The following is a 12,209-nucleotide window of genomic DNA, read 5'->3' as shown; positions in this document are numbered from 1 at the left end:
CGGAGTTTAGAAGAAATACTTTCCTTCTCATCAGACGGTAGGAATTAGCAAAATGCAGGATCGGATTTTGCATGCAAAAGTATTTGATGAAACAACAAGTAAGCCAAAGATCTTAAATGATAACAAAAAAGTGAAGCAGAGGGAATAGGGTGAAGAAAAAGGTGATTACACATGAATGGATAGTCTGGTGCAAGATAAATAATCCAGTGACGGTATAATCCAAATATATAACTTCAAGAAAGTTAATTGAATTTCCATTTGCACAAGTAAAATCCAAGGAAATCTAGCAATTGGAAGAAGATGGTCCATAATAATCCAAAGGCAGAAATCCATGGAATAATTCACAAAAAGGTGTACAAGGAAAAAATTCCAATAATATTAATAAAAGAAAAATAAGATATGCTTTTCATTCTAATATATATATATATATATATATATATATATATATATATATATATATATATATATATATATATATATATATATATATATATATATATTTATATTTGAGTTTTTTTAGAGTGGAATTGTTCACATCCATACGATGGTATGGTCCATCGTATACATAACTATAAGAATGTCAATCATAAGACGAGTAGAATTAATTCCCTAGAACAGGACAATTTTGTACAAATTTATGTCCTTTATGCAGATTAAAATTAAAATATAATGATACTAAAGCTGATCTCTCAAAATTTTGATTGAAAAGTGTGTACATTACTTTTAATCTGGAAAATATCTAAAATTTGAAGCTTAAGCTCAGGGGTTTTTAAGAACAAATTGAAATTTAGGGAATTTTACTGAATTGATGTCACTGACTTTGTATCAAATTTAATGTAAATCTGAAAATATATGATTTTTCAAATAGAAGATTGATCCCATGTTAAGCATAAAAAAAAAATTAAAATCCCTTCCCAAACCCTAAACTTTTGCAAATTAATGTGTGGAACATTGTTCCTTGTTGTAAGAGTGAGTAATGTTACCTATATTTAGTTTAATTTTGTAAGAGTGAGTAATGTTACCTATATTTAGTTTAATTTTGTAAGAGTGAGTAATGCTACCTATATTTAGTTTAATTTTGTATGAGTGAGTAATGTTACCTATATTTAGTTTAATTTTGTAAGAGTGAGTAATGCTACCTATATTTAGTTTAATTTTGTAAGAGTGAGTAATGCTACCTATATTTAGTTTAATTTTGTATGAGTGAGTAATGTTACCTATATTTAGTTTAATTTTGTATGAGTGAGTAATGTTACCTATATTTAGTTTAATTTTGTATGAGTGAGTAATGTTACCTATATTTAGTTTTAATTTTGTAAGAGTGAGTAATGTTACCTATATTTAGTTTAAGTTTGTAAGAGTGAGTAATGTTACCTATATTTAGTTTAATTTTGTATGAGTGAGTAATGTTACCTATATTTAGTTTTAATTTTGTAAGAGTGAGTAATGTTACCTATATTTAGTTTAAGTTTGTAAGAGTGAGTAATGTTACCTATATTCAGTTTAATTTTGTATGAGTGAGTAATGTTACCTATATTTAGTTTTAATTTTGTAAGAGTGAGTAATGTTACCTATATTTAGTTTAATTTTGTAAGAGTGAGTAATGTTACCTATATTCAGTTTAATTTTTAAGAGTGAGTAATGTTACCTATATTCAGTTTAATTTTGTAAGAGTGAGTAATGTTACCTATATTTAGTTTAATTTTGTAAGAGTGAGTAATGTTACCTATATTTAGTTTAATTTTGTAAGAGTGAGTAATGTTACCTATATTTAGTTTAATTTTGTAAGAGTGAGTAATGTTACCTATATTCAGTTTAATTTTTAAGAGTGAGTAATGTTACCTATATTCAGTTTAATTTTGTATGAGTGAGTAATGTTACCTATATTTAGTTTTAATTTTGTAAGAGTGAGTAATGTTGCTTATATTTAGTTTAATTTTGTAAGAGTGAGTAATGTTACCTATATTTAGTTTAATTTTGTAAGAGTGAGTAATGTTACCTATATTCCGTTTAATTTTTAAGAGTGAGTAATGCTACCTATATTTACTTTAATTTTTAGATTTATGCAAAAGATTTAGACAAAAGAGGAGGTAGATGCCTTTGGTCAAAATTCAGATATTTGCAATTTTTGTGAAATTTTAACAATAGATATTAAATATCAATTAATAGATATTTCCCAAAATTTATGTTTCTTTGCAGTATTGTAAGAGGGTTTTTAGGGGTTGCAATCTCCTATTTGAAAATGAAAATATTATAGATTTTCATTGAATTGATCTATAAAGATCAGTACATAAGGTTTTGTAACAGACCTGGGTTAGCAGCAGCTACAGCAGCTGCGGCCACATTCAAATGAACGAACCAGTGTGTGAGTGACGTCACAGTTGAGATAAAGAGACAGATGTTCGAAGAAGTGGTGTTTGGCAAAGCAGGTGTTTAGAGAAGCACATATTTAAGACGCGTTTGAGACACGAGAGAGCAGAAAAGTATGCGTTCGAGATACGAGAGAGTGGGCAAAGACGTGTTCGAGACACGAGTGTTCAAAGAAGTAGGATTTGAGATGTGTTCAAGCCTTGTGGGTAACGTCAATGCAGAGACAAAAAGTAACATATGGCCGGAAAAAGAGAAATAAACTGTTTAAATATTTTGAAAAAAAAACAAAATGCGTTGTTGAAAATACTAGATATAAAGGCTTTTGTTGAAAAAAAGAAAATGAGTCAAGTTTTTTTTTCTGATTCTGTTTTCTTGCGATGGAGTCTACAACGTGTTGGGTCCATTAAAAAGTAAAAACACTATTAAAAAAAAGTGTACAACGTTACAGTTTAGTAGCATTATATCGTGATTTTAATCTCTGTTAAGAGGATGTAAAAGTGGTGCAAAACTGTTCTGTCCAGGAAATTACTTTTTACCCGTCCTGGGACGGGTATTGTTTCAGTTTGATATGACATATTTCAACAATTGATGAGGTATATATTTTTTATTTATTCTGAAAAGTTTACAACAGAACAGTAATAAACAAAGAATTAGGCACAAGGCCACTCAAAAATTGGGGAAAGAGGTTTCTATGGTCATCCTTATCCCTGTACCTTTGCTAGTCAATGCTTGATCCTAGCTAAAGTTCTCATTCACCACAATACGGGGGTCGTCCAACTTAAGATTCACAAATCATATCGTGTGTGTGTATGTGTGTTTAATAGACAATAAAATAAGTTGGTAAACATAAAATATGGTACTTGTACAGTTTAATCAAGGCATTAAAAAATGAAAATATCGAAAAAAGTTTAAATTGTACGTATCCGTTATGGAATGAAGTTCTCTGAAAAAAATATTTCACTTAATTTCATCAAGTAGTTTTTGTTTTATAGCGAAAAAACAATTTGTTATAATACCGAACAAAAGGTTCGATTTTTAGGAAGAAAAGCTAGCATTAAAGATGGGAAGGGAGTGTCGGCGCTTTAACTGGAGTTATCTCCCCGTGGCGTTTCTAAACTCCAAACAAAAATTAAGAAAAAAACCAAGATGTCTGCCTTTAACGTGCTATCATAAAAACGTGTTTTTCCGCTGTAAAAAAAAAAAACAAAACAAAAAAAACTACTTGATCAAATTAAGTGAAATTTTTTTCCAGAAATCTTCAGTTCAAAACGGATATGTGTATGTATCCGTTTTGAACTGAAGATCTCCGAAAAAAAAACCCCAAACCTTTTTTGGATATTTTCATTTTTTAATCTCTTGATTAAACTGTACAAGTACCTAAAATTTTATAAAAAGTCGCTTGTTTAATTTTATTTCATTGCCTTCAATTGATGCGTGATGCTGACAAAACGTGTGTTACTTACAACACCCCACCAGAGAGCGTCGGCATAGCTAGTGAATGCCGAACTTCCACCTTTTGTGTTGTCCTTTTCAGCGAGATACACAAAGTAGGAGGAAAAGATAAGACCCAGAAATCCAATGTACAGCGTCGTGATGAGTTCCTGAAAAAAAAAATAAATAAATAAAAAAAATAAAAATAAAAAATAATAATAAATAAATAAATAAATAAATAAAAATAATAATAATTACACAGATTCATTGTACATCATGTATATATTTGCATCAGGTCGATACAAAAGTTTTTGCCAGTGTGTAGAAGAAACATTTTTAAACTTCTACACGATTAATCAGGAATCGGAAAAAATCAGAACATTTGGGGGCATCAAAATCGGTATCAGAATTGAAAAAAAAAAAATTATTTTTATTTTCCCATGCCAAAACGATTCTTTGAATTGTCTTTCTTTTTTTTTTTTTTTTTTTTTGATTTTGTTTAAAGCAAAATCTTCCATTGCTGGTAATAATGATAAAATAATAAATATTTATTGATTTTAAAATATCAGTAAAACTAAAATCGATAGATTATCCCCCTAAAAGTGTATTTTTAGGTTTAGGAAAATATCTGCATATTTAACATGTGTTTTTACAGCAATCATGGGGGGGGGGGGTAACAACTCTATGGTTAGATATTTATAAATTTATAAAGAATCGGAATCAGAATAGATAATTTTATTAGAATCGGGAATTTAGTATGGAATTAGTAATAGTATTGGAATCGCAAAAAAAATATTGAACAGTCCCACTATTTTTAATCATTGTAATTTATTTTTGTTATTACTTAAACATATCATCATGATTAATTTATAATTTTTTTCTTGAAGATTATCAAAAAAACATTCATATTTTTTTTGCAACATTTTCACTCATATTGACCCGAAAACGATCGTCTTTCAGCTAACAGAAAGTTATTATAAGGTGGAACGATAAAATTGTCGCCTTAAAAAGACGACATGACTCAATTTCCGTTTGATAAAAATTGGTTTTCATTTTTTATTGCAGACCATCTAATACTTGGCCAGTTGTGTACAAATTCCAAGAGTGATAAGAACCTTCTATCATGTCTGAACGTGACACAATGTTCAATGAGTGAGATTGGAGATGTGCCGCTGTACAACTCATGCTCTCTATCGATTCATTATGACAACAGGACTACTGCCAGCACCCTCAAAATGCATCGCTGGATTGCGACGAAAAACAGGGTCGTGCCCACGGTGATGAAAACAAAGTTTTCGGCCATGGTTGTGGTCTTTGGTATGGTTTCAAGTGAGGGCCACACCATGCCACCTCACATCTTCGAAGTCAGCTTGAAAATCAACACCAAAGTGTACCTGAATGTGCTGAAGAGTGTGGTGATCCCCTGGGGCAATCAGGTGGTCGCTGGCATCAGGACTCGTCGTCGGCTCACGTCTAAAGGGACACAGGAAGGAGTGCTATAACTTTGTTCCCATCTCTCACTGGCCCTCCTCCTCCCCTGACTTGAATCTGCTAGTCTACTTCGTTTGGTCATACGTTGAGAACACAAATAAATAAATAAATAAGATGGTGACTGAATTTGGCCAGATAGCGTTAGATTTTTCTTATTCAAATGATGTTCACTCATTTCAAGCATGCTTTTCTCAAGTTTACATACATAATACTAAATGGATTTTAAATCGAAATGATTCCTCATTTAATAATATATAACAAAAAAAAAACAAAAAAAAACCCCAGCAACATAACCTCACACAGCACCAAAGCCAGCCTGATCACTGTCATCTACTGAGTATTCGACGAGTTCTTGCCAATGCTTGTGGAAAAAGCAGGCTCCTAGTTCTGGACCCATACTAAGGCAGTGATTGAGGCTGAAGGCGGTTACATTGAATAGATGTCAGTTCAAGTTACTTGAATTGATTTTTTCAATGAAAGTTTTAAAATAAAGCTGTAGTGTTGTTTCTTTAGTTCAACAAATTTATCGTCCCCCCCCCCTGTATAATGATCATCCTCTCCTCACACCGCACTACAGACAAAAAAGATCTTGTTCAATCCTGTATATTATCTTGATCTAGCTCCCTCGGGTTATCATTTATTTCGGGGATTGCAAACTTTTTTTTTTTTACAGGGTGGTCACCACTTATCAAGGCCGGGAAACCACTCAGGGATGAGGGTTATTGCAAGTACAGTACGTTAGTGTGGAGATTTAATAAAGTGTCTACTTAAGGGGGCGGTTCATCAGGAATTTGTTTACGTTGGACTTGAAGACATCCAGGTTGTAGTCAGGTGGGAAGCAGCCAGACGGAACAGAGTTCCACAGGCGTGCAGTTCTAAGAAAGAAGCTTTGTTCATGGAAGCTACGTTTCTACTATTTAGATCGGTGGTTCCCAACCTATTTTGGGCCATGCCCCACCTAGGCATTTCTAAAATCCTGATGCCTCCCCTTTGTGATATTTAATATATAATATGGTATAGTAAGCCCAAGGGTGCACATTCTGCCCATGCCCCACCAAAATATTGCCATGCCCCACCGGTGGGGCATGCGCCCCACCGGTGGGAATGACTGATTTAGATGATCTTAGGTTAACATCACATGAGGAGAGTCATAATTGTTATGAATAAAAATTTACAAAAAGGCACAGTTTTTCATTTTCAAGATGAAATTTTAAATCGGCAAAAAGTTTTGCATTAAACTAATATTTTCAAATTATGAAATGAGGAATCATTTCAATATAAAAACAAGATGGTGACTGAATTTGACGTGATATCGTTAGATTTTTTTTTTTATTCAAATGATGTTCACTCATTTCAAGCACGCTTTTCTCAAGTTTACATGCGTAATACTAAGTGGATTTTAAATCGAAATGATTCCTCATTTAATAATATATAACAAAAAACAAAAACAATAAAAAAAAAAAACAGCAACATGAAACCATTTTTTAAAGCCCATATGAAAATTTTCTTGCATTCTACCTCTGGCCGCGACTATTAACATTTGCCTGTATTACTTATATAACGTCTCTTGTATTGACTTTTATTCCACTCATATTATGTTGGATTCTGATATTCTGGGTTTTTTTTTTTTACGTTTAAAAAAAATTGGAGGTGTTTAGGTCCTCCGAAATATATTTCCCCATTCCTCTCTGCATGAGTCAGGGTGCTGACAATGACCCGACCACCTCATGAGGAAAATAATGTCTAAAAGGATGACTGCCTAGAAATGAGGATACAACCTTCATGCCTTGGTGCATCTAAAAATGTCCAACCTCATTAATCGTCGAAATTTTGTGCGATTATTTTTTTTTTAAACAGAAATGATACATTTTCAAATCATCCGTTGTCATAAATGGAAGGAAAGCATTGATTGAACTTTAAAAAAAATCACATAGAATTTGCGTTTAACCTTTTGCTTCTCAGAGAAAATTGTAATTAAAATTTGGTATTTTTTTCAAACTTTGAACGAAAATGTAAAGGTGAAATCTCTCAAATCCAGATTAAGACGAAATTCGAAGAAATAAGATTTAGTTATTTTATTTAAAAGAAAACTTAAAAAATAAATAGATAACATAAATTATCTCGATAATCTTTTGCTGATGCCTGTCTCCGTGATAACACCTAACCGGAAATATATTAGGTTGCTGCAAAAATAATGTCGTTTTTGACGTTCAGCTTCATGTTAAAAACGACATTATTTTTGCACCAACGTCATAATATTAGGCTGATTGATAAAGAGACACTTTTAAGTACACCTGCAAACGCATTGAATATCATTCTTACATTCCATTTTCTTATGTTTTTTTTTTTACCTTTCTTTGTCATCTGATCCCGCTATTTCAACACTGTTCTACATCTATTAGGAATATATCAGGAATTCTCATCTTTTTTTTTTCATCGTGACCATGCAATTAAAGTATCCTGATTTGCACACATCTCCCTATACTGTCCAAATTTAATATTAATCTGAAGTCACCAGGTTTAGAGCTGTCTAAGACTCACATTCATAAATGATGCAATTCTCTATCTATATAAAAGCCAAGTACGTCCAAGGATAGAGTACTGCTGCCACATCTGGGCAGGAGCTACTAAAAACAGCCTATCCTGCCTTGACAGAGTACAAAATAGACTTTGTAGCTTAGTGGGGGATGCCCTTTTCTCTTCCCTGCAGCCTCTCTCCCACAGAAAAGACGTTGTGAGCCTGTCTTTGTTTTATCGTTATTTCCATGGCAAGTGCTCGTCTGAGCTTCAATCTCTCGTCCCCCCTCGCCAATCTTTCATGAGAAACACCCGTCTGGCTGAAACTACTGTCAGTAATTTTCCCCACTCTTTATCTGTGCCTAAATTAAAACGTAGATTCCATGAGCGGAGCTTCTTTCTTAGAAGTGCACGACTGTGGAACTCTTCCGTTTGTCTGTTTCCCACTTGACTACAACTTGGATGTCTTCAAGTCCAACATAAACAAATTCCTGACAAACCGCCCCCTTAAGTAAGACACTATCAAATCTCCAATACTAATGATTACTACAATACTATCTCATTGATTACTGTACATGCAATAACCTTTATCCCTGAGTGGCCCCCGTGCCTTGATAAGTGGTGACTTCCACGTAAAAAAAAAAAATAGGAACCTTTTATCAACACCTGTTAACCGTTTATGAAAGCGATATAGTTGATGTCAACACAGTTAGGAGATGGTTTCATCGATTTCAGTGTCGACAGAGATGTGGGTGACAAAACGCGCTCTCGACGCCCATGTACAGTAATCAGCCCACCGTTGACAAAAGTGCATTGAGAATGGTGGTCACTATGTAGAAAAATAAATACTGGAGCAAAAAATGTAGATCGTTTTAATAGTATCACTCCCGTCTTTGGAGCTCTTCAACTTTTGTTGTTTTTTTTAAGTAAAAAATAGGATGCATTACTTTTGAAAGGTCCAGGATATGACCTTAAACTATATCCGATGGTGAGGCCCCAGCTTGCAGGCCTTAGGGAGTGTGGAGCCACCCTTTAATTGCCATTGCTCCCAGATCCACTCTGACCCGGAGTGGTAGCACCTGTTAGGGTCCCAACTATGGGTTAAATAGAATACGACTTAAAAAACAAATATACTATATTAAAAAATCGCTCTTCAAAATCACCAGATTCGGCATTAAATAACCTGAAAAGGGTTGATATGCCGTAAAACAAAACAACCAACCAACCAACTTTTGAAAGATCCTTATATTTTCATTGATCTGCTATATTTAGGTTTGAAATATTATTTTGATTAGTCCATCATGCTTAGGTTCGAAATAGAATTTTCATTGGTCTCTCATACTGAAGTTTGAAATAGCATTTTTAATGGTCTGTCACACTTAAACTGAAATTCCCATTTTCATTAATCTGCCACACTTAAGTTTGTAAATAGTATTTTCATTGATAACGTGCAAATTGATTGAACTTGAAAATATTCATTCTTATTGACCATTGTCCTATTTGCTTATTGACAAAATATAGAAAATTTTTGTGCCATAATTCTGACAGACAGGCAGACACATAGACCGAGAATATGATCATAATAAAAGAACTGGATAGATTTTCAACCCATACAGGAAATTAACATGTATGGATGTGATTCTTAAAGATACGTTTAGATCTGATGACTTCAGAGGAAGAGTAAATCTGGACAGTATAAGGAGATGTGTGTAGAAGAGGAGACTTTGATGGTATGGTCATGTTGAAGGAAAGGGTGGGAGTTCTTGGGTTAGTAGATTAGTAAATATGGAACAGCTGAAGTAGCAGATTTAGATGACAGAGAAAGGCCGAAGAAAACATGGAAGAAAGTGATAGACTTAAGAGAAAGACGAATAAATAAAGACCTGGTCAGAGATAGGTTAGTTGGAAAGTCAATTTCTAACAGCCTTCCAACACATAGCAGCATGTAAACGGATGTTAAATTGATGATGATGATAATGATTTGGTTGGTTGTTTGTCTTTGTTTTACGGCATATCAACCTTTTTCAGGTTATTTAATGCCGAATCCAAAGATTGTGAAGAAAATTTTATTTAATAGAATGTATTTGTTGTTTTCAAGTCGGTTTCTAGTCAACCCATAGTTGGGACCCTAACAGGTACAGAGTGGACCTGGGAGCAATGGCAATTAAAGGGTGGCTCCACACTCCCCAAAGGCCGCAAGCTGGGGCCTCACCACTGGATATAGTTTAAGGTCATATCTAGGACCGATGATGACGATGACGATGATGATGATGATGATGATGATGATGATGATGATGATGATGATGATGATGACGACGATGACGATGATGCTGATGGCGATGACGATGATGATGATGATGATGATGATGACGATGATGATGACTTTGAAAAGAAGAATGATTTATTTAACCGTTTAACAGACTGATATAATTATTTCCATGCTTTCCAATAAAAGTTGAGAGTTAATTTTTCTTACCTGCCTATGAATGTATACAACAGACCCCAACAATCTCCAAGTGCCTCCTTGCCGGTCTACATGGAGCATCCGTAGGATTTGTAAAAACCGTATTCCTCTGAAAAAAAAAAAAAAAAAAAAAAAAAAAAAAAAACGACTTAAAAGTGAATCATATAATGCACGCAGTGTAGTGTGCCAGATTGGAGTAGCTGCGGAAAAAAAAAAAAAAAAAAATTAAAATGGGGTATGAACATAAAAGTCACAGAGTACACGATCATAATGACTAATGCGTTCAAAAGATTGATCGATCAATTCGAGGTGTATGCTGCAAAAAAAATAAATAAATAAAATAAAGAAATAAATTTCCTCTCGACGCTCTTCCCGTCTTCCCTTTTCATCATTAACTAATAACATTCACATTCATTGTGAAGATACATCTGAAGAAAGTCGGAGATGACATCGATCGAAACGTTGTGAGAATAACAACTAAGGTGAGAACAGTATTCTGAATAACAAAAATAATACAAATTATCATTGTTCATCTAAAAAAATTCAGAAATATTTTAACAAATCGGTACGGACCCGAATTTACAAAAATAAATAAATAAATAAATAAAAAACTAGGTTTGTTTTACTATAAACATAGATTCGAAAAAGTTGTCAAAAAACAAATATATAACAAATAAATGTTATCAAAAGCAAGATAAGTTACTTTTCTACCCAACTGGATAAGTTTTTAGTGCTTTTATCCAAGGGAAAATGTGTATTCGGTTCGAAAATCATACAGTGCTTATCGATATATTTGAAAACAACAAATAGCGGCGAGGTCTCTGTTGAATACGTTAAGTTTGGAAAATGAGTTCAAACTAAAAAATTATACAAAATACTGTTAGAAACTCACTGAATATATGTCAGTCTATGTTACAGTAACATATATTGGTGGGGTTTTCTAACAGTATTTTGCATAATGTTTTAGTTTGTGCTCATTTTTCCAAACTTAACGTATTCAACAGAGACCTCGTCGCCATTTGTCTTTTTCAAATCTCCCCTATCTCTCTCTGTATAATATATATATATATATATATATATATATATATATATATATATATATATATATATATATATATATATATATATATATATATGCCTGTTTATATTCACATATCGATTTCTATATCTTTACACAGGGTGACCCAAAGAAAAACAAAAGCTAAATGGAGGCCATCTAGAACATATGCTGTAGAACGGAGAAAAAAAGCCAAAGACCCTAATGTTTTGATGTGATGTTTTGAATATAATAAACTAGTTATGACCAAAGTTTCATTTCATTCGGACAAAACACTACGGAACGAGGCCTAATTAGAGTTGGTGCTCGTTTTTTAGGGGGTCACCCTGTATCTATCAATCTATCTCAGTGTCTCTTTATATCTATATACCTCAATACATCCATCTATCTATCTATTTATCTATCTATCTATCTTTATATCTCTTTATCTTTTTTTTTGTTTCCATCTATGTATACTTGTTTATATTTCTTTCTATCTCAATCTGTTTATCTATCTCATCAACAAATTTCAATATCAGAGATGATCATCTTTTATAAACTTGCAACTTCTTGAGATTTGTTTTCACCCTTTTTTTTCATCTTCATCTCCTACTTCTTGTCGCTTCCGGCAATATTCTCCGTTTATTGCGCGTTTATGAAATTCGCAGTTGGATTTTCTTGAGATTCTCAAATCCATTGTTAACCTGGCGAGAGGAAAAATCACGTATCCACAGACCCAACGCAATCAGGAGTTCATGGCGAGCTAGAATAAACACCGCCCTTGGATGTCTTTCTATTTTTATAATATACTCTGGCATTTTTCTTGTATTTTTGACATTTTATTTTACGACGCTTCGAAATAATTATTTCTAATATAGTTTTCTTTTTATTTAATTTTTT

At 32.9% G+C, this 12,209-nt stretch overlaps 1 protein-coding gene across 2 annotated transcripts in view; it reads right to left on the bottom strand.

Moving 5' to 3' along the window:
• LOC145248106 (potassium voltage-gated channel subfamily KQT member 1-like) overlaps positions 1-12,209 on the bottom strand; it is a 760,452-nt gene that overhangs the window by 161,690 nt on the left and 586,553 nt on the right. For both annotated transcript variants that reach the window (XM_080109897.1, XM_080109898.1), the window contains exons 5-6: positions 10,286-10,382; positions 3,834-3,971 (exon numbers count right to left, since the gene is read on the bottom strand). In XM_080109897.1, the coding sequence (XP_079966023.1) occupies positions 3,834-3,971; positions 10,286-10,382 (235 nt within the window). The remainder of the gene's footprint in view (positions 1-3,833; positions 3,972-10,285; positions 10,383-12,209) is intronic.

Source organism: Euprymna scolopes, chromosome 26, assembly GCF_053919585.1.
Source record: "Euprymna scolopes isolate OS-2025 chromosome 26, ASM5391958v1, whole genome shotgun sequence".
Lineage (NCBI taxonomy): Eukaryota > Metazoa > Mollusca > Cephalopoda > Sepiida > Sepiolidae > Euprymna > Euprymna scolopes.
Note: the sequence above shows the minus strand (reverse complement) of the source record. Positions and strands in the feature narration are given on the sequence as shown.